General features: G+C 36.5%; 3 protein-coding genes across 3 annotated transcripts; all 3 read left to right on the plus strand.

Annotated features, from left to right (window-relative positions):
* The first annotated feature begins 1,948 nt into the window (after nucleotides 1-1,948).
* Nucleotides 1,949-13,981, plus strand: LOC108988457 (E2F-associated phosphoprotein). Its single transcript, XM_018961718.2, has 3 exons — nucleotides 1,949-2,247; nucleotides 10,535-10,700; nucleotides 13,384-13,981. The coding sequence occupies exons 1-3, from the start codon at nucleotides 2,184-2,186 to the stop codon at nucleotides 13,637-13,639; spliced, it is 486 nt and encodes a 161-aa protein (XP_018817263.2). The 5' UTR covers nucleotides 1,949-2,183; the 3' UTR covers nucleotides 13,640-13,981.
* Nucleotides 13,982-21,442: 7,461 nt separating this feature from the next.
* LOC108988475 (protein FAR1-RELATED SEQUENCE 5-like) lies at nucleotides 21,443-22,711 on the plus strand. The gene is made up of 2 exons (XM_018961745.2): nucleotides 21,443-21,950; nucleotides 22,053-22,711. The coding sequence occupies exons 1-2, from the start codon at nucleotides 21,443-21,445 to the stop codon at nucleotides 22,709-22,711; spliced, it is 1,167 nt and encodes a 388-aa protein (XP_018817290.2).
* A 19-nt stretch (nucleotides 22,712-22,730) lies between these two features.
* Nucleotides 22,731-23,474, plus strand: LOC108988476 (protein FAR-RED ELONGATED HYPOCOTYL 3-like). The gene is made up of 2 exons (XM_018961746.1): nucleotides 22,731-22,936; nucleotides 23,012-23,474. The coding sequence occupies exons 1-2, from the start codon at nucleotides 22,731-22,733 to the stop codon at nucleotides 23,472-23,474; spliced, it is 669 nt and encodes a 222-aa protein (XP_018817291.1).
* The last annotated feature ends 251 nt before the right edge of the window (nucleotides 23,475-23,725 follow it).

A 23,725-nucleotide genomic window follows, 5' to 3' on the forward strand; every position in this document is an offset into this window, starting at 1 on the left:
ACCAAATTTTCTTCTACCATATAGTTTTTTTACCAAACTTTCTTCTATCTAATAATCATATGTACTAAATTTTTCATCCAACCATCTTCTTTTACAAACTTTCTTCTATCAAAACAACCATATCTACTCTATTTTCCGTTCAACAATATTTTTTTGCAAACTTTCTTTCTGTTTTTTTTTCTTTTCAGGTTTGTACAGCTTCTTCATTTCGAGCAAAGTATAGAAGATCTCTCTATCTGTACAACTTCAAATATTAAATACAGATTCATCCACAAAATACACAAAATATAACTTTGTATTTCCACAAAATATATTCAGGTCTTACATCCACAAAATACATTGGTAGGACTTTGTATTTCCACAAAATACATTCAGGTCTTATTCACATTCCCACAAAATACATTCAGGTCTTATCCACAAACTAGTAGCTGCATGTATAACTTACAATTGCAGATTTACAATGGTCGAGCGGCTTATCTTCATGGCATGCTCAGTTCCAGCTCAGTTGGAGAAATGTTTGGTGACACCAGTGATGCAATGGACAAGTTCGTGTTTTCATATATGAATGGATGGAAGACCTTTTTTTTTTTTTCTAACCTCGAGGTAGCATGCTATGCAATACAATAGCAACCAAACAAGTAAGTTTACCGTAGAGAAATACCACAAACTTCAAATTTCAAAGTAGAGAAACTACCGTAATTGTAATTTATTCAAATGTAAACTTGAAATTTAAATTCTTGCTATTCTATTACAATAGGTCTTGTATAAATTATGTTTAATCCTCACGGAAATAGAGTAGAGAAATATACACAAACAAATTTGTATAAATTTTTGCTTTTCCTTTATATACACAAACAGAAACAGAGTAGAGAATTTTTACACAAATAGATTTGTATAAATTCTTGATTTTTCTCACAATACACAAACAGATAATCCTCGCAGAAACAGATTTACATGCAACCCCTCAATCATAAATAAAGACAGAATTCAAGATACACAAACAGTTAAACTCATCCACAATCAAAGATTATAGTTTGGAGAAAAGGAATGCGAGGGACGGCGATGTGCAGAATAAAGTTAGGGATCATCAAGAGAATCGAATCTTATTCGTGGAAATAGATTACCTAAGCTTCGGAGAAGCAGATCGGCGAGAGAAAGAGGGGTTTTGGTCGTTTCTGTCAAAGTAGGAGTGCGGTGGTGCTGTGTCATTGTTGCCGACGAGACGTGGGGTAGTGGTGCGCTGGTGGGTCTTTATGGTCGAAGATGAAATACTCGAGGTCTTGGTGCAAAGGGTGTCTGGGTTTTGAGAGGGAAGGGAGAAAACTATGGGAAAGGGAAAATGACAATTTTCGTAGTTGATGTAGACTTCGAGAGAGAGAAACAAATGATATAAAATGGATTTGATGAATAAACAGTGTGTTTCAAATTTGAAAATTATTTTAGATGTTATTGTAGCTATATTCCAAATATTTAGAATAGAGTAATGCTACACGACCTCCCATCCTCCACACACCACATTTGTTTAAAATTTTTAATATTTTTTTAAATTTTTTTTTGAATTTATTCTTTTTAAACTAATTTAATTTTTCTATTCATTATTCATATATTAAATATTTTATGAAAAAAATAATAAAAATTTAAAAAAATGTGATGTGTGGAGGTTATGTGAATAATATAAGGTTGTGTAAATTTTTTATTTGGAATGAGTATAGTTATTCTAATGTGAACATTTAATGGCTCAATAACTAAATTCTCATTGAATTTAACTTTTAACTAATTCAATGAGAGTACTCTTAAAATAAACGAATCCATCCAGAAGTTCCCATAATTTTATTTTTAAGCGGATTTTATTTTAAATATGTATTTTTCAATAAATCATATTTTATCACTGTATAACCACGTGAGGCAAAATGTTGTATAAATTTGCGGGTGGTGTTCTCAACTTCTCACTAGTTATAATACGCAATAGAGTCTTCAAATATATATAATAGAGAAAATTTTAGAAAAAAGAAAAAGAAAAAGCAAACGAGTCGTACGAGTGGAATCGGATTATTCTGCGAGCCGGAATCTACTGTACTACACAGCCCGCCGAGTCGCCGACGGTCGAATTTCTGGCGACTGGAGCGAGTCGTCCATTTCAATTAGAGAGAGAGAGAGAGAGAGAGAGAGAGAGAAGTCGTGAGATGGAAGTAGGCAGCAACAAAGGAGACAGCATGGTGGAGTCCCCAACCCATTCTCAGCAAACTAGTAATCGTCCTTATCCCTATATTTCCACACCCACATTTTCTGCCGTTTCTGTTTCGTTGCTTAGGATATGAAGGAAAGTAGAAAGATACACGAGAGAAATGGTTATGCTTATGGAACATACGTTTATTAGAGTTATTTCTTGATTACTTTTTGGAGAAAATTGCTTAATAGGCTGGATGGTTATGCTTATGCGAGGCTGAATTTGAGTGGACTTGTCTGTGCCCTTCGGGCTTTTCAAATCCTGGGGAAATGTCTATTCTTTTGAGCTTTGTTTCCTTTTGTTTTCATACAGCTCCCCAACTTCGAATGTTCCCCTGAATTAACCCAAATTTGGTTTTATATTCTGGTTTTATTTTCTATATTAGATTCAGAGACTTGTTATAGTTGGAATCTCGGAGCTCTTTGTTTTGGTGTATTTTAATCTGGCAATGGAACGTACTTTGCCTTGAATTTGGGTAATAAACTTGCGTCGATTTGTATAGATACAGATCAATTAATGAGATCAAATATATGCGTCACTAGTTATGAATCTTTCTCACATTCTCTGGTTGCATAATACTAGTTAAGCAAGTTGCTAAAACTGGCTTGTATTTTTTTGTCATGGAAAGTTCCTTTTATCCCTCATTTGAATTAGGAAAATTATAAACTTACCACTCTTTTACAAATCTATTTTAAATGAAGGGTGGCTATATAAAATTGAAATGAATTTTTATGTGATGGCACTATTAAATTGGTTGATTGTAAAATAGTTGTAAAAGAGTTATAGGTGTATCGGCACCCTTCAAATTAATGGAACTTACCTAGTTTAGCTTCTTCAGTTTTGGGATTTCTTTTATAAGTAATTGGATTTCGGTGTAAAGGTAGATTCACCCCACTCTCCTTGCTTTAATATCTAAAAAGGTGGGGGCTTGTGAGATTATGGATTATCGGCCTATTAGTCTAGTGAATGGAGTTTACAAGATTATTTCTAAAGTACTAGCTAATCGGTTGAGTGTGGTGTTGGGGAAGATTGTTACTAAGCCTCAAAATGCTTTCGTAAAGGGTAGACAGATTTTTGATGCAGTTCTAATTGCTAATGAATGTCTGGACAGCAGATTGAAGGCTGGGAGTTCAGGGATTCTGTGCAAATTAGATATGAAAAATGCATATGATCATGTTAATTGGGATTTTCTTCTGTATTTACTGGATATGTGTGGTTTTGGGGAGAGGTGGAGGTCATGGATCAGTTGGTGAATTTTCACGGCAAGATTCTCTGTATTGATCAATAGCAGTCCAGAGGGTTTTTTTGCGAGTTCTCGTGGCTTGAGACAAGGGGATCCGTTATCTCCCCTACTTTTTGTTATTGTCATGGAGGCACTAAGCAGGATGATCTCGGCTTTGGTGGCTAATGGTTTTGCAAGTGGTTTTCAGGTTGGATCCTCGAGTAGGGGTATTACTACTATTTCTCATTTGTTGTTTGTAGATGATATGCTTATTATGTGTGAGGCTAATCAGTTGCGTGCTGTGAAGGCGTTGCTTCTTTGTTTTAAAGTTGTGTCTGACTTAAAAGTGAACTATGATAAATCCGAGTTGGTGCCGATTGGGGGAGTCTAGAATGTCTGAGAGTTGGCAGGGATATTGGGTTGTAAGATAGCGTCTCTTCCTATGATGTACTTGGGACTCTCGTTGGGTATAAATTCGAGGACTTGCTCGATATGGGATATGGTGATTGAAAAAATAGAGAGGCGACTGGTAGGTTGGAAGAGAATGTACCTGTTGAAAGGGGGTCGGATTACGTTGATCAAGAGTACACTTTCTAATCTACCCACCTATTTCTTATCCTTATTCCCTATACCGGCAAGTGTGGCCGGTAGACTTGAGAAGCTACAAATAAATTTTATGTGGGGTGGTGTAGGAGAGAAATTTAAATTTCATATAGTCAAGTGGGAGAAGGTTTGCCGTCCTATCTCCAATGGTGGCTTGGGTATTAGAAACTTGAGGTTGTTTAATCGGGCATTACTTGAAAAATGATTGTGGCGATATACTAAAGATCCGGAAGCCTTATGGAAAGTAGTGATTGAGAAGAAGTATGGTGGTTTAGGGGAGGGTTGGTGTACTAGAGAAGTTAGAGGCACCTATGGAGTGGGGCTATGGAAACATATAAGAAGAGGGTGGAAGGCCTTCCATCATCATACTCGGTTTCAGTTGGGTACAAGGTCTAGGATCAGATTTTGGAAGGATGCTTGGTGTGGTAATAGTGCTCTTTAAGATTTGTTTCCTTTACTTTTCCTGATCGCAAGTGATAAAGATGCTAGAGTGACGGAGGTTATGGGAAGTGTGGGTGGGAGTACACTGGAATATCAATTTCATCAGGGCGGCACAAGACTGGGAGGTGGAGAGTTTTGTAGATTTGTATAGTCTGTTGGCAAAGGGTGAGCTGTCCATTGGCGAATGGGGGGCTAGGGGTACGAAACTTGTGTGTTTTCAACAAGGCACTCTTAGGGAAGTGTGTTGTGGAGGTATCATAAGGAAGGGAATTCGCTGTGGAGAGAGGTTATTGATCATAAGTATGGTTGTGAGTGGGGGGGATGGTGCTCTAAGGAGGGTAGGGGGTCTTACGGAGTAAGTCTGTGGAAATTCATAAGGAAGGGGTGGAATACCTTTGAAAAACATCTTAAGCTTGAGTTGGGTGATGGAACACGTACCCGCTTTTGGTTCGATGTATGGAGTGGGGAGAGTCATCTTTGTCTGGCTTTCCCAGTTGCTTTTAATTTGGCTGGAAATCAGCAAGCCCCAGTTTCAGAAGTTTTTTGTCGTGCCAATGGGACGGTCACTTGGAATGTCACTTTTACAAGAAATGTTCAGGACTGGGAATTAGAAGAGCTAGCAGATTTTTACAGTTACTTGTATTCAGCAAAGCTAGGGGCCAATGGGGGAGACCGTATGTTGTGGACTCACACGAGGAAAGAGAAGTTTACTGTTAAATCTTTCTGTAAGGTTTTGACAGTCCTACAGCCCACTTTCTTTCCATGGAAGAGTATATGGAAGGTGTTAGTGCCTTCTAAAGTTGCTTTTTTTACTTGGACAGCTGCTCATGGGAAGATATTGACTGTTGACAATTTAAGAAAACGAGGTATGGTGATCATGGAGTGGTGCTACATGTGTAAAAAAAAGTGGAGAATCGGTAGATCACTTGCTCTTACATTGTGAGGTGGCTGGGGAGCTTTGGGCTGTTATTCTTAGTAGAGCTGGGCTAAGTTGGGCTATGCCCAAGAGTGTGGTGGACCTATTAGCTTGCTGGAATAGGTCTCATAGTAGTGCCCAATTAGCAGCCGTGTGGCGGATGATTCCTTTGTGCTTAATGTGGTGTTTATGGTTGGAGGAATGACAGATGTTTTAATAACAAGGAGCGTGTAATGGGGGAAATATGGAACTTTTTTGTATTCTCTATTTTTCAGTGGTTTTCTGCTATTGTATTGAAGGGAGGGAATGTTCATGAGTTTTTATCTTCTTTCTAGTCTACTAGAATGTAATTAGGTGCCTCTCTTAGTATATTTCCTGTGTACTTGGGCATTGTCTAATTTCATTCACATCAATAAAGATTATTACTTATCAAAAAAAAAAAGTTTAGTCTGTTGTATTCTTGTCGTCTGAATGTCCAACAGGAAGATGGTTTGTGGTGGACTCCTGCAGTGAGAGGGGTATTCACAGTTAGATCATTTTATAAGGTTCTCATACAAGAACCTGAGACACAATTTCCTTGGAGAAGGCTTTGTAGGAACAAGGCTCCACCCAAAGCTTCATTTTTTGTGTGGACAACATTCTTAAGCAAGATTCTCACTACGGATAATTTGAGAAAGAGGAGGATAATCATTACAGACTGGTGCTGCATGTGTAAAAGTGGGGATGAGTCGGTGAATCATCTACTTTTACATTGTGAGGTTGCTAGGTCTCTCTGGTATGAGGTGCTTAATAGAATGGACCTAGCGTGGGTGATGCCAGAATCTGTAGTGGAAATGTTGGCTTGCTGGACCCCCATTCAAGGTGTGCAACAGATCAAAGCGGTTTGGAAAATGATTCCGATATGTATCATGTGGTGCTTGTGGAAGGAACGCAATGAGTGGACATTTGAAGATAGAGAGATCTATGGCAGAGCTTAAAGTTTTCTTCTTTAGGACTCTTTGTACTTGGGCAATTGCTGTAGACTTCAATGGCATGAACTTTCATGATTTCTTAGTTTCTAATGCGCCTACGTGGATAGGGCATAATGACCTTTGTAACTGTTTTGTTGTCCATTCTTGAATTAATAATACTTGTTTACTTGTAAAAAAAAAAAGATTCACCCCATGAGACTTCTCCATAAACCAGTCAGACATTTTGACTTTTGCTTAAGTTTTTATATCTTGCTTATTTTTTATTCTACCAGAAAATCGTAGAAATGAAGGTCTTTTAAGAAACTCAACCCTCACAACACTTTGGGGAATACTGACATCCAATTAGATGAAAATTACCTTTTGGAGAGATGTAGGATAGATCAGTTCCCTACGATGCCCAAGATTTGACATTATTTGCAGAGGAACAACAAAAGGGTATTGGGTTGACATGATGCCCAATTAGGAAGATCCCAATTTACAGAAATTACCTGCTATGGTTCATAAAGACTGGTTTCTTGGTGGTGGAGCTGAAGTAACTTAGCTTTTGAATTAGGCCATTATAGTGTTTCATATGTCTTTAATGGGCAGTTATAACACCTCAACCGGACTGTGAACGGTCAACATATCTACAGATAAAGTTACAAAAACTACTTGAAAGCTAGCTTCTTCTTATCTCTACTTCCCAAAAGCCATGACCACACTTTAAAGGTCTTAATCGGGTATGATAAGGGTTTTTCAAAATCCCCAAGACGCATGAATTAAAGATCATGATAATGCTTATAGGCATTGCCAATCTTTTATTGACATTGTTGCACACCAGTTTTAATATCAATATGTAATTACTTTCGTTTTTGGAAAGTAGTAGGTATTTCCCTTGTATACGTCCTATGTACTTGGGCTTATGCCTATTTCTTGGGAATAAAATATTTTATTACTCTTATAAAAAAATATATATATATTTTATTACTTATCAAAAAGATATCAATATGTAATTACTTGGTCAAGCACCTGGAACCTACCTAGCTTTTCCCCATGTTTTTTTTTTTAAAGAAGAAGAAATTTTAGTAGAAATGAATGTATAGGTGAAACCCATGTACACAAGAAGTATACAAAAGAAAACATCTAAATACATTCTAGGACATCAGAAACGTTTTTCCCCTAGTTAATAAATAGTTTGGTATCCTTCTTGTCTCAAGCCTATAGAGGGTTTGGTTTGTATTTTCATTGCACGCATGCAGCATGTAGGAACATGATAAATAATGCATTGGCCATTGACACATTAGCGTGCAACTTTTACAGAACTTGAAAATAAAGTATAAGATTTCAGGCAAGCCTGAAATATCAATGCACTTGATAGCACGACATGTACAGATATTGTCAAAGATTAAACTACACCAAATCACTCATCAAGATCTGCACCATGACTATAGTTGTTATGAGTTTTAACCACTGGCCTATAAAGGAAGGATTATTGGTAGCACCAGGCAAAGAGGAATGAGAGGATAACATCAAAATATAGGTAAGAGAGTAGAAACAGTTACTGCAAACTGTCTTAACCATACTTTCATATTCCAAAAACTCAATTTTACTTGGCTTTCTGTAACAAGCGAGATGAGTGTACAAGATGTCTTATCATTCTTAATAGAGGGAGATGCAGGAAAACCTTTTTATTACACTGTTTAGGTGGTGGTTTTCGATTTTGTTTTCTTTTTTCTTTTTTGGATAAGTGGGGGGTTATGGTTTTAGAGAAAAGTAGATTTTGGAAATTTCTTGGCAGCTATAAATTGGGGCTTTAAGGTAGGTTTGGAACGGTTCGTCGATGTCAAAGGATGAGAGAACTCTAGGATTTAAGCGTTTAGAAAGGTATGAGAGAAGGAATATGGTTTGGGGATTAAAGAAAGAAAACAGAAAAGAAATTGGGGGCCATTCTAAGCTTTGTGAAAATCATGTGCCACAGAGTCTCGTTCAGCCTAACCCAAAGAAATACTAGGATTCAATCCATGCAAATCATCTCGTCTTCCTTCCATCGGATTCCTGATCTCATGGTCAGGATGTTGAATTTGTGTGCGTACTCTTACATATAATAACCCCCTCGCACTGTATTAATTGGAAGTGAGCTTCTTGCTTGTGATTTCATGGTACAAAGTAATTAGTTATAGCGATTTGCACGTCCAAATTGATGACACTTTTCCATTGAAATTCTAGCTATCCAGTTTTGTTTAGCATCCACAAGAAGGCTTCACTTTTGGTCAAGCTACACCATATGACAAAGCTCTCTGAAATATGGTATTGTCAAGAAATACCTCTGGATTGCTCTCCTCATAATAATCATCAAGCCTTAGTCTAACAACTCTATCCACGTTAACCAATCTATCACTCTCCTCCTGTGGAAGAAAATGCTGATTTTCTCCCTTAAAGGCAGACCTTGATGCGTTAACCCTATGACTGTGTCAGCTGTGGGGGCACTTGATTATGGTGGTTCCCTGGGAAGTTAAGAGAGAAAAGGTGTTGGGTTTTAGTGATGCACAGGAGTTGAATCTGGAGCTGATTTAGGCCTCATTTGTTTTCAAGAAACTTCTCAACTCATCTCATCTCACCTAATCATTACAACTTTCCCAAATTCCCATACAAAATAAAATAAATAATTCTACTTTTTCAAATCCTAAAAAAAAAATAATATTAAAAATATATATTCTAACAATATTTTTATTCAACTTTTTAACTTTAATCTTAACTTATCTCATCTCATCTGCGAAAACAAACAAGGCTGATTTAGTGTATCTGGGGTCTAACAAGTAGTCGGTTCAACAGAATTTTCTTGAGAACAAGGGCTGACAGCCTGTGCGGAGTTTTGTATGGTAAACAATTGTTCCAGCATTGCTTACATTGTCACTTTATGGGGTCATGCACATGATGTGTCACAAAGAATTTGCTAGTACTTTTTGCAAAATTTGACCTGCACACGCTTCTAGCATAACCACTTTCCTTCTGAGGCCCTGTGCATATAGTATATCACATGATCTATATGGTGTTCAGTATGGCTCGACCTTAGTACTTCCGAAGTTCCCATGTGTTGGTAGCCACATGAAATCAATACGACCAAGGAACAATCCCACCAAACATAACCCTCAATATATCCAAATTCAGAATAAAAAACAGTAATATTCTCTAAGAACAATACTCCAATTAAACGACTAAAATACCTCTAAAGTAAATTATAGAACAAAGGTTTTCTAACTCCCATGAATTATTCAAAAAATAATTCGATAAACTAACCATTTTACAATTTGTGTGTCATCCATCCACCAAGACCATGATAATCTTCTCTTTATTATTCAAATTTTATTAGGATGATATAATTTGGTGGTTAGAGATTTTGTGCACATTTTCATATAGTTGTGAGTTTTGTGTTTATGAGGGGTCATGGAGTCCATTGAAAATATGTTTAGAAAGGAAAGTAATTGAAATGTATGTTTTTGGTGTTTTGGAAGAGTTGGGGTTCACTTAAAGTATATTAGTTTTGTGAGAGTTTTTCTTTCTATTTTTATTTTTTTGTAAGAGTGGTATTGATTTCTCATGGTGTTTGTGAAAGTGGTGGGGCCCACTGATGATTAGACATTTTTTTTTGGGGTGGGGGAATAAGTTTGTCGGGGTAAAACATGTTTGTTTTTAGAGTTGATGGAAAATGCTTTTTATTTATTTTTTTTTTTTTGTTGCATAATCATTGTTTGTAATACCCGTATATGAAGGTGAGAAATGGGATCCCATTTTGCTTATGAGGAAGAAGCTCTTGCCCTTTATAATAATTCCAAAGGGCTCTACTTGTAACATTGACTAGTCATTCCTTGGATTGTTACATTGTTATTTGAAATTTCTTTAATGCTTAAGTTTGTTGAATTATTTTTCTGAAACTTTTCTTGGAAGTTAGAAAGCGTGGTTGTTTAATGCTTTTGTTGTTTAATTGTAGTATTTTTATTGGAGATTTTGTTTCTTTACGATTTTTTAACATATTGAGTATTATGTTTGGTGGTTGTGTATGTTTATGATTGTTAATTCCATTGAAGGATAGAGATTTTCCTGTTGAAATTATTCTGGGAAAGTTAAGAGCTATGAAATGAACAACCTAACCATCGATGGTTTGTTGTGTATTTCAGTATCTGATGATGATGAAATAGACTACTCTGTGAAACCAGAATTCTATGATCCCGATCTTGATGATAAAGATGAAGTATGGGTTCAAAAGAGAAGAAAAGGTCGCAGCTCTGATGCTGTTCTTAGCTGCCCAGCTTGCTTTACAACTCTGTGCCTAGAGTCTCAAAGGTATATGCATTGGACCTGTATATTGGTAAAACCTCTTTGTACGTTTTCTTTCCATAAACAAAATGGTATTTTTATGTGCTGTTTCTTTATTTCTTCCTGACAACTGGATTTTTTTTTTTTTTATTCTTTTTTTTTTTATTTTTTGCTGCGGGGGGGAATCGAAGATCCAAACAACCTTTTTAGCGTAAATCTTTCAATTTATGAGTCAATTATGTGGAAGTTATTGGTTTACTGGAAAGTGTACCATAGGATGGCATGGGTAGTGAAGGAATCAAGGGAAATGGCTCTGTACATGGGGAGGAAGGGTTGGATGAAGATGAGATGGACAGCAGTGTCCTGCATTGCACATGTGCCAGGACTTGTTGATCTATTCTCATGAATTGTCTTTGTGTTTATTCGGAATACAAAGGTTGGCCAATCTGATGATGACTTATGTTTTCAGCAAATACAACTTAGACAGTTGTATGGAATTGAATTCCTGAACCCTGAATTAAACTTCCACACCTTGTTGATTGGGAAAGGAAATGCCATTTGGTCCAAAGACTATAGTCAATCTAACTTTGATATGCCATTGGTAAACTATGCATAAGCAAGCTATGCAGTATCCAAACATTAATTTCTTGGATTATGAAGCTGTAAGGTGTATCAAGGACATTGTAGACACCCAATCTAGGCAGGGTTCTAGAATGCTTCACTTCCACTGATAGATAAAAGCATCTTGAATTGGTAATAATTAAGTAAAATGACCTTGAGGTTTAATAGAGCAAATAGACTCAGCCTTTGCACTCCATTAGTGTTTTTTGTTTATTTTTTTTTTGGGTTGCCGGGTAGGGTATACAAAAATAAATTTTTCAATGAGAACATATTAGCATATTAATGGGAGCTTTTCCTGATAAAAGTTTGATGCTTGTTATGGTGCTCAACTTTACATTAGGTTAATTCTCTCAGTAAACTGCCAGTAAATCCCAGTTTTTTTGGCTTCTTCATAAATTAGATTAAGGAGAAACCATGTTAATTCAGTTGTATGAATTACGTATCTTGATGGTGCCCCACTTTCATTTGAAGTGGCTTACAATGTTTAATTGATGAGAGTTAAATCAATATCTGCATCTTGGTATTATTTCTTACCAAAAGATGAAATAAATTGGATCATCCATTGTGGATTAAGGCTGTGCTTGCTTCTGTTAAATTGTTTCCAGGCCATATGTCATCTTTGGGAGTGCTGTGGTAGATGATCATTTTCTGTTCTTATAAAAAGGAAACACGCTCCCACACACAAATTTGTGGGGGTATGTATGTATGTCATGTTTTTGTTACTGACTTGTGCGTCATGGGAAATGTTCTTTTATGTGAGAGCGTTGTAGTACATATTAATGATTGTTCATTGCATCAAACAGTAGGGTGTATGTAATGCCTCAATAGAAAGCCCAAACCAAATGGCCTATACTTCAAAAGGATCAATGATACAATTGGAGTCCCATTAGAACATTATAAAAAGCAAGAGCTTCTCATTCTCAAGTAATGTGGGATCCCATACACCACTTACCCTTATCACTTATCCTCGTCAGGTCAGTCCGTCATAGGTGATATGGCTCAAGTCCCACATTTCCGGTTGGGATAGGCTCTGATACCATTTGTAAAACCCCAATGGCAGGCCCAAACCACATGGCCTATACTCTAAAAGGACTAGTTAATGATATAATTGGAGCATTCATTAGAACATTATAAAGAGCAAGAATTTCTCATTCCCAAGCAATGTGAGATCTCATAAACCACCTGCCTGTACCACTTTTCAGAATGGGTATCACAGTGTTGCCTATATGACATCACTGCTAGTGTTTTTTTTTTTTTTGTATTGGAAATGGAGTACTATATTTGGGTGTTATTTTGTGATTTCTCAAGAACTAGTGGCATCTTTGGTAATATATTTTTTTTAGAAAGAAAAAAAAAGGTAAAAGCATGTAGATTAGTGTCAAACCCCAATTAATTGATGGAGGCAATTATGGTAGTTGTGGTGATTTAAGCAGGAAAATGGTTGTGCCGATAATGGTGGTGCTTTGGAAATCGTTGTTGTGGACCTGGTGTGTATATTGAGAACTAGGTTGAGATACCAACAGTTGTGGCACGGTGGTGAAGGTGGCTAAGGTAGTTAGTGAGGTAGGCGATGACTTTAGAAGTGTTCACAATGGTGTTAGTGACTAGGGAGATAGCACATCTAAGGGTGGCAGTGGTGTGGAGGCAGTAGCGGGAACCAAAATAGCAGCACCAACGCAGGCATCAATGATTATGATTAGTTGATGCCTGTATTTTTTTTTTTTTTTATAAGATTGATACCTGTAATTTAGATGGTCATGGAGGCAACAATAATGGTAGGTACCATGGCAGTAATAGTGGCAATTGTAGCGATTGTCAAGGTTTCTCCCTCTTTTATGGGGACTGCTTTGGAAACAGGATAGTATAGATGTGCGTTGACTTCATTTCTTGCAATGTAAGCACTTTTCTGAATAAGAAATTGCAGAAATGATGTGTTCATGGTTTTGGCTTCTAACTCTGGTTTTGCTTCTTCAGCGATCTTAGTGTATCAAATTTGTTACCTGTTTCTGTTGTTTGCAATAGTTAACTAAAAGTTTGTGTGTATGCTCAAATTGGCTACATATCTTAGAGCTTGAGTTTGGTTTTGTAGGCATGAAAAGTATGTCACCCAGTACAGGGCTGTATTTGTGATGAACTGCAAGGTTAATAGTGACCAAGTATTCGCAGAGAAACATCCCAAACCGAGAAAAGGCAAAAGAGGGAGGACATCTGGTGAGAGTGAATCAGGCTTTTCCGGGTCTGAAACATTGCATGAAGTAAGCTGCTCTGCTTGCTCTACAGAGGTTGGCATCATTGATCAAGATGAGGTTTATCATTTCTTCAATGTTCTTCCAAGTGAGTCTTGACATGTCTAGTTTCATTACATGTGGCATGAAATGGGTTGCGTGGTTACAGATCCATTACATCTGGCTGTCCTGAATTTTCTTGTTACAAAAATTTACTGTATTCATTAGTAATCTTTTCACTGAAATTTCAAAGCAAAAGCCTGTAACAGCTCGCAAGTCTCAAGCTTTCTAGATTTCAAAAGACTTTTGCTCTTTTTCTTCTTGTTGCAAGTTGGGTGTATCCTTCTGGATACTTCAGGTATTTGGGTTGTGCCTGCACTTACAATTAATTGTATTACTTATAAAAAATAAAATAAAAAACTATCGGGTGCCTCTCTGTGTGGCTAACTGTTATGATCCTTAGGATTAGATATTTAATCAAATCACCATCCCCAAAAGATGTACGGCTTTTAAATTAATAGTTTGGCCTTTAACACCTGGTATTAGACGAGGTACTATATCAAGAGTTCGAGTCATGGGGAGAGTGACCCAGTGACCTATAAATGAGATTAAAATAGCTCGATGCTATGTATAAGCTTAAGAGTGAAGTCGCCAAAAGAAGAATGTTATTCCTTTTAACAGATTGGGAAGTATACCGTAAGTACAGAGCGAACTGTCCTTTCCCTTCCAAAAATATTGTGTATAATATGGTGATCAGTGTATGTTGTAGTATGTTAAAACTGCTGAAATTGCAATTCATCAGATCCATCTCATCTTTAATCCTTTGGCTAGATGGCTTCAATGATACAACTGCAGGGGGATGCATGCGAAAGCGCACAGCTCCTAACCCCGAAAGAGAGATCAAATCAAGAGTGAGTGCTGAATTCTTATTCCTCAGATATCTTTTCAAATTTAAAATCTAAAACTAGGTGGGTTTGATTTTGGGATATTGCGTCTAAATTATAGATTCTTATGGGAATTGACAATTCAGTGTCAAAATTAAGAGATTATTGAACTTTATGATAATTACTAAACTATAGTTAGAAAAATAATAGAAATGGTCGTGCAACCAGTTTAAGTTGTATATTTGGAGAAGCCAAGGAAAGATAATGTGGGAATTGTTTTGAAGTGGAAAGTTACAAGAGACGATAGACTCTACAGTACAATCTTATACGATACATGCATTCTGGAATAAGATAGGATCAACAGTCCATGGACCTCCTTCTATGTTACATTTTAGCAGTGATGCATGTTGGTTGGAAGTTGAAGGTATTAATAAAAATAAATGGAGGAGTGATGCATGTTGGTTGGAAGTTGAAGGTATTAATAAAAATAAATGGAGGAGTGATGCATGTTGAGTAGGACTAGATAGCAACTCTGTGCGGTTTGAATAATGAAATGAGATAAGATGATTTTATATGAAAGTTGAAAGTTAAATAAAATATTATTAAAATACTATTTTTTTAATATTATTATTATTTTAGAATTTGAAAAAATTGAATTATTTATTATATTTTATGTGAAAATTTGAAAAAATTGTAACAATGAGATGAGATGAAATATTTTCACTATTCAAACAGGCCAACTCTCTTGGGGGGGGGGGACACTACATCTTGATTGTTAGAGTTAAATATGTATTTCTGACTCTTTAAGAGCTGCAACGCATTCTATAATTGGAAGAAGCTAAAAGATGGTCTTAAGTCTTCCCAAAGTACCCACTCATGGGTAAAAAGGGTGGACTTGTGTGCATGAATTCCATGTCACAAGTTCGATTCTCCCTAAGATCAAATTGCGATTTAAGTAGGAGATCATGATAGTGGATTGCTGTGAGGTGGTTTAGGTTCCATGGGTGAGTGTTAAAGAGGCTTTGCCGTGAGGTGGTTCTCCCGTCATTTAAAAAAAAAAAAAAAAAATCTTACTAAAGTAAAAGAAAGACAGAGACATTATTAAAGATGGTGTATGTATAGAGTATAAGGAATGGGTTAAACAGCTTGTTTTTTAATAATATTGCTCATAATCATGCCAACAAACTTAAATATAATTGGATGTATTAATCGGTTTTGCTATTTGCAAACGTGGTTTATGAGGCCCATATAGTTAGAAAAAAATAAAATAAAATGTTATTGTCATTTTATCATTATAAGATCAATTTTAGTGGTGTGTTGGGTGTGTACAAAAAGACTTATAAATAGATTTTTTTCATACTAAAAGTGTAAGAATGTATTATTGTAAAATAAATTTATAAATAATTAGATTATAGAAGGTATTTCAAGGTAGAAACATTGATACAAGTTAATTTAGACATTCATCTACTATTCATCTTCTTACACTGGGAGAATGCGAATGAGAAAGTTTTAAATATGTTAGAAGAAGTATCAATATTATGGGCTATTTTGGATTTATAGATAATGTGAGATGATTTTAGATGAAAGATAAAAATTGAAAAAAAATATTGTTAGAGTATTATTTTTTAATATTATTATTATTTTAGGATTTAAAAAAGTTGAATTAGAATTTGAAAAAGTTGAATTATTTATTATATTTTATGTAAAAATTTTAAAAAAATTATAATAATAAAATGAGATAAAATAAAATACTTTTTAAATTCAAACGGGAGCTATATAGAGTTTTACTCAGCATTAGCCTCGGGCGCACATGTGATTTTGTCCTTTTACGTCTTTCTTTTTTGTCTTTTTTTTTTATTATTATTTTTAAATAAAAAATAAAATGATTTTAAAAGAAATCTTCGGTAGGCTGCCGTTGGGCCGCCAATCGAAGCTCAACCGTAGGTGTGTTGAAAATTTGTTTACCCATCCAAAAATACTTATATTATATTTTATTTTGAAGATGAGAATGTTTTCTTTTTTCTAATGGTTTAAGAGAAAATATATATATATATATATATATCTAAAATCAAAATATGTTCAAAGTATAATGGCCCAATAGAAATTTCAAACCAAAGTGATTACATAGGTCGTTTTACAGCAATCATAAATCCCATGGTCGAAAGTTGTAACTGAAAAAATTTTAAGAGAAATATGTAGTTCTAATATAACAAAAAAATTAAAAATATCTAATAAATCACCTAGAAGACGCTTAGTAACAAATTTACAGTACAAAGTGAGAAAGAAATGAGTGTTGATCGGCATTGTCACATTTTCGACAAACTTCATGGATTTTGTCTATAAGAGATGAAAATTAAAAGGAGATGACATTTTAGGAACATTTTTGCTTGAAAAATGGGCAAGGCCGTAAGCTCTCCCTTTTAAAACAAATTTCAAAATTCTTGCTTTTTCATCCAAAAATACTTCCGAGTTTATCTTCAAAAAATTTTTCACTTCTTAACTTTAAACGGATGTGGTCGGGAACGTCAGGTGCATCCTGAGGCTAACACACATGGGATCATTCCCTAGAGTTTTTCTATTAGATAACAAGATCATTGGTGAATAATGAATATATATGTATATATATATATATATATTGGACAATGCTAGGGCCATCTAACATATGCTAATGAGCGTGCCCCTAGTGCGTTTCTAATTTTTTTCTCTTTTTTTCAAAACTTTTTAAAATATATTTAAATATTTTTTTTAAAAGAGACAAATATTTACCAGTAATTAATTTCTTAATTATTAAGAAAAAAATTTTAAAATACACAAACGATCAAATTGAAGAGACAAAATCAGAAGGCTACTTAGCGTTTTCTATATTTCTCATCCATTCTAAGGAACATAGTGGAAGATACGACTGTCATGAACACCATCATATTTAGTTATGGTGATTTATAAAATAAATATAATTCCAACAGAGATTCTATATCCACCAAATTATTTACCTCAAAACTGAAGATTATCAACTGTTCATCCGTATTATAAAGTTTGGAATGAACTGCCTTTCCAGACCATCTTAAAGCTTTCCTAGCCGGTTAGGTAAACTTTTAGCTAAACAGTTCCTCTTCGAAACGGTATATCCGATAATATGAGTTTACTAGAAGCCAATAGGGAGCTGACACATCACCTAAGCACACATTCTCATTTTAGATTGCATCGCACCATAGCAAATCAAAAAGCAAGGACATTGACACCCACCCCGCCCGTGTATTTTTTTCTCCTTGGAACCATCAACCCAGATCGTCCACATTCAAACGCAAGTTGCCGCACGCCATACGACCTCCGATCCCGATGGAGGAGCTCCAGATCAGACCGATAGGCATAGCCCAAGTATATACAAGGAAAATAGACCTAGTTGGTGGATAAAACTTAAAATCCTGAAGCTGATTTCCTGGAAAAAAAATTTCTCTTAGCCAAAATTGAAGAAGGAAAAATCAGCACTAACCCAGTGATTATAATTTTGTTTTTTTTTTTTCCTGTCTTTGGATTTTTTTGAACTCCTTGAAGCACGTTGACTTCATCTCTTTGAGATGCTATTAGTAGAATTTTTCTCGTGTTTGTGTGCGCGAGATTGCTCTCTAGACTAAACTCATGATGTTTGTGGATAATTCATAATTATATTTTTTGGAAGCACACAAAAATGACGATTTAGATGTACCTATGAGCAGAGGGTCAGCATTTAGTACGTTCTCTGATCAACCTTCATAATCTCTATAAAATCCTGAGAGAAACATCAAGGGTTTTGGATCACATTTATTATGCCAGCAAAAATTTCACTGTCAGATACATTGAGCTTCCTGCTCATGAGTCAAGGGAGGGAGGGTTACCGTCTAGTGGGTTTCATGGAGGAGGGAGGGTGACTTATAGTGGAGATCTAAAAGTCTAGCTCAGAGAGAGAGAGAGACTTACGGAGCTCCGATGGTGGTCCTGCTCCTTGAAGGTTTGCTTGCCAAGGAGAGAGAGAGAGAGAGAAAGAGAGGGAAGGAGGACGAAGTGAAATTGGGAAAAAAATATTTCTTTCCTATGCAGTACGGTCTATCATTGGGTTCATGTGAAGTCTATGTGGCAGCCTATCATTCGTTGATGTTGATAGGGGAATATCGGTTGGGACCTGCGGGAAGGTTTTCTCTTAGCTAAATTTCACTATGACTTGAATTGGATAACAAAATCATCTCATTCCATCTTATCTTAATATTCAAATATCACAAATACATATATTTTTTAATTTTAAATTTTTAACTTTTTTATCTAGTCATTACCTAATCATTATAATTTTCTCAAACTTTCAAATAAAATATAAAAAATAATTCAATTTTCTCAAGTTTCAAAATAAAAATTATTATAAAAAATTATATTCTGACGATATTTTAATTTATAATATTTGTATTCAACTTTTTCTCTCATTTCTTAAAATCTCGTAAAACATCTCAACTGAAATAATTTCATTACTATTCATAAATCATTTCACTATTATTGATAGATCATCTCATCTCATCTCACTATCCAAACGAGACCTAATACTTACACATTTTTCTAATTTATCTATTCATTACTTCATGTCTACATCCCACTCTCAGTATTAGCCATTCATTTTTATGAGTTCGTCTACACTTAAGCCGCTACAGTACCCAACACCACACACTGCCAATGTGGAATTTTTTTTTTCTTTGATGCTACAGTAAAACACACGCGTTTTACTGAAACTTAATCCGATTTTTTCCCCAAATGCTTCATTTCAAAATCGCCTCCCTCGGTCTCGCCCCTGCTCCTCCCGCTCGGTTCCTCCGCATCTTCCATCGTCGTCCGCGTGCAGCCTGCCGTCGTCCACGTGCAGCGTGCCGTCTGCCGTCAGCCGTCCTGCTTCCGCCGTCTGCGTTGTCCTGTTCCCGCGAGGTTTTTGTTGTAATGCGCGATTTACTGGTGTAGTGAACATAATACCTGGTTCGTTTTGTGAAAGTAGTTTGTATTATTAATTCTTTGGGTGTTGTTTAGACGATGAACTTGGTCTAATTCATGCTGTCCTGATTTCATTCCCATTTTACTGGTTTAAACATGTGGAGTTGGAGGCTAGACCGTGTAAAACACAGCATTCCTGTAAGACTAGGAATGGCGAAGAAAAGATCCGAAAGAATTACAAAAATGGCAATAAATATCTTGGATGTTATATTGTGAAGTCAGTTTTGTTTTCATAATTTTTTGGAGTTAGTACAAATCATAGTTATGTTGTTTGTTTCTTCAGAATCTTGTGTAACTTAGATACCGTGCAGAAGGAAAGCTTAAACCCGTTGGATTACTTTTTTTTTTTTTTTCTTCTAATGTCGATCTAATGAATGTTAGATTACTTTTTTGTAATGTCATCTAATGAATGTTGGATTACTTTGTTTTTTTTTTTTTTCTTGTAATGTCGATCTAATGAATGTTAGATTACTTTTTTGTAATGTCGATCTAATGAATGTTTGGATTACTTTGTTTTTTTTCTTGTAATGCCGATCTAATGAATGTTGGATTATTTTGTTTTTTTTTTCTTGTAATGTCGATCTAATGAATGTTAGATTACTTTTTTTTTCTTGTAATGTCGATCTAAAAACTCAGTTGAAATAGCGTGATGGACAAAGAGAAAGATAAAAGGCCACTCAGGCCTTCTACACCAATTCCACCGACTCAGGTATGATACACTGGTCATTCATAAAAGGAAGGTGTCTCAATTCCAACTAGTTAATGTATTTTTATTTGTGTATTGTAGGTCTCTCTCTGTCCAAGAAATGCTTACTATCCGCCATTTATGATGCATCCAAATGCATATCCGAATTCATATACATACGCATGGGGTAGCCAGGTTGAGAAATGTGTGAACTTTAAATTTTTTTCCCTGAACTGCATTATTACCCATTCTAATACCGTGCATGATTGCAGCCCCCACAAATGACATCGTATCCAACAACGTTCATGTACCCTTTGTCGACTAATGCGGAGAGTTCGGGCCATGTTCAACAAACGACCCAGGTATATTTATTCCTTTCTTAATTTTTTTTTTTTTTTTGTATGTGTTTGTTGTTACCCGTTCTAACACCGTGGATGATTGCAGCCCCCACCAATGCCACATTTTCCAGCAACTTTCATGTACCCTCCGTCGACTAATGCGGAGAGTTCGGGCCATGTTCAACAAACGAATCAGGTATATTTATTCATTTCTTAAATTTTTTTTTTTGTATGTGTTTGTTGTTACCCGTTCTAACACCGTGGATGATTGTAGCCCCCACCAATGCCACATTTTCCAGCAACTTTCATGTACCCTCCGTCGACTAATGTGGAGAGTTCGGGCCATGTTCAACAAACGAATCAGGTATATTTATTCCTTTCTTAATTTTTTTTTTTTGTATGTGTTTGTTGTTACCCGTTCTAACACCGTGGATGATTGCAGCCCCCACCAATGCCACATTTTCCAGCAACTTTCATGTATCCTCCGTCGACTAATGCGGAGAGTTCGGGCCATGTTCAACAAACGAACCAGGTATATTTATTCCATTTCTTAATTCCTTTCTTAATTTTTTTTTTTTTTTGTATGTGTTCGTTGTTACCCGTTCTAACACCGTGAATGATTGCAGCCCCCACCAATGCCACATTTTCCAACAACTCCGTCAACTAATGAGGAGAGTTCGGGACAAACGAACCAGGTATATTCATTTTTTAATTTTAATTTTAATTTTTTTTTGTTTCTTTTTTTTTTTACGTGTGCACTGTTACCCGTTCTAACACCGTGCATGCTTGAAGCCCCCACCAATGCCACATTTTCCAACAACTCCATCGACTAATGAGGAGAGTTCGGAACAAACGATCCAGGTATATTCCTTTCTTAATTTTTTTTTTTTTTTGTATGTGGCATTGTTACCCGTTCTAATACCGTGCATACTTGAAGCCCCCACCAATGCCACATTTTCCAACAACGTCAAGCCCTCCATCGACTAATACGAAGGACTCGAGCCATCCCAAACAAATGGATGGCCCTCTGTTGAGTACCGGAGAGGACATGGGAAGCTTTGAAAATACCGCAAGTAATGCAGAGACAGAAGCCGATGACATAATTCAAGAAAATTCTGATAATGATCGAGTTGAGGAGGAGCCCAAACCTGGTATGAAGTTTGCCACTGATCATGAGCTTATGGCTTATTACATGAGATATGCCAAACAACAAGGTTTTGGTGTTATAACACAAAGGACGAAGAGAGAGGCTAATGGGAGGGTGAAGTATTTGACTATTGGGTGTGCACGAGGTGGCAAGTACCATCCTAGCCATAGTAATATCTCGAGGCCACGCCCAACTATTAAAACAGATTGTAAGGCACGGATAAATGCTCACTTAGTGGAGGGTAGTTGGGTGGTGACCACTGTTGAGATTGGCCATAATCATAGTACTGTCAGCCCACAAAAGTCTAGATTATTTAGATCTCATAAGTGTTTAGACGAATACAGTCAGAGGATGCTTGATTTGAACGACAGGGCAGGTATTTGAATGAACAAGAATTTTAGGGCACTTGTTGTTGATGCGGGGGGGTTCGAGAATCTGTAGTTTCAAGAAAAAGACTGTCGTAATTTTATTGACAAAGCCAGACAATTAAGGCTGGGTAAAGGTGGTGGCGAAGCACTTACTGAGTACTTCAAGAGGATGAGGTTGCAGAATGATGGTTTTGTCTATGTGATTGATGTGGATGAAGAGCTGATGTTGAGAAATGTGTTCTGGGCTGACGCACGGAGTAGAGCAGCGTACGAGTATTTTGGAGATGTGATCACCTTCGATACGACATACCTGACAAATAGATACGGCATGCCATTTGCTCCATTTGTTGGGGTAAATCATCATGGACAGTCTATACTGTTAGGGGCTGGCTTGATTTCAAGCGAAGACAAAAGTACTTTTGTGTGGTTGTTTCGGGCATGGTTGGAGTGTATGGATGGTCGCACTCCAAAAGCGATCATAACAGGCCAAGACCGAGCAATGAAGAGTGCTATTGCAGTGGTCTTCCCACACACTCGCCATAGATATTGTCTATGGCATATAATGCGAAAACTGCCTGAGAAATTGGGATCTCACGCTGCCTTCAATGCAGGGTTGAAAACTACCATCCAAAATGCCCTATATGATTCACAGACATGTGGTGAATTTGAGGAGAAGTGGGGGCAATTTATTAAGAAGTATGACTTAGGTGAAAATGCATGGCTGCAAGGGTTGTACAATGAGGTCGTTTTGGGTACCAGTTTACCTTAAGGGAGTTTTTTGGGCTCGCATGAGCACCACACAGCGTTCTGAAAGCATGAATGCTTTTTTCGATGGTTTTGTGCATTCCGGTACAACGTTGAAAGAATTCGTCGATCAATTTGACAATGCACTGCGGAAGAAGGTAGAGCTCGAGACGACCGCTGATTTCAATTCGTCCATCCAAACCATCCCATGTTCCTTTGCATTCCGCATTGAAAAGCAGTTTCAAGCCGTGTATACGAATGCAAAATTTAAAGAAGTCCAAAGAGAGGTGTGAGGAATGATTTTATGTAACTGCATACTTATCAGCAAGGAAGGTTGCATTTCCACCTACGATGTTTTAGATGAAATTACCACTGATTATGACCATGTCAAGAGCATCAAGTACACAGTTTACTTTAAAAATGAGGAGGTTGATGTGAAATGCACCTGTGCGTTGTTTGAGATGAGAGGAATTGTCTGTAGACATGCATTGAACGTTTGTCAGATGAATAAGATTCATGCGCTACCGGAGAAGTATGTCTTGGATCAATGGAGGAAGGATTTAAAGAGAAGATACACAATGGTAAAAAGTAGCTACGACGACTTACGGCAAAATGCAGATTCAGGGAGGTATGACCTTGTGGTGAAACGATGTTCCAAATTAGCAACCCGTGTATCATCGAGTGATGCCCATGTTACTGCATTTATGCTCCACTTGGATGAGTTTGAGAATAAATTTAAAGGATTAACACAAGAGTCCGGTTCAACAAAAGTAGCAGAGACTGTGTAGACAGACAAGGGTAAGAAAATATTAAGCCCACATGTTGTCCGAGGGAAAGGGAGGCCGCCAACAAAAAGGAAGGTCCCACCTGTGGAGAAGGTTGTGACTAGGCGAAAGAATAAACAGGTAATAAATTTTTATTTTTATTAAGTACGTCATATTTCTTCCTAGCCATAGTAATATTTCTTTCTAATTGATGTGTATTTCTGTATGGGTAAATTTATTTAGATACGCCGGAAAATATTTGATGATACATCCGA

This window comes from Juglans regia, chromosome 13 (genome assembly GCF_001411555.2).
Source record: "Juglans regia cultivar Chandler chromosome 13, Walnut 2.0, whole genome shotgun sequence".
In the NCBI taxonomy this organism is placed as follows: domain Eukaryota; kingdom Viridiplantae; phylum Streptophyta; class Magnoliopsida; order Fagales; family Juglandaceae; genus Juglans; species Juglans regia.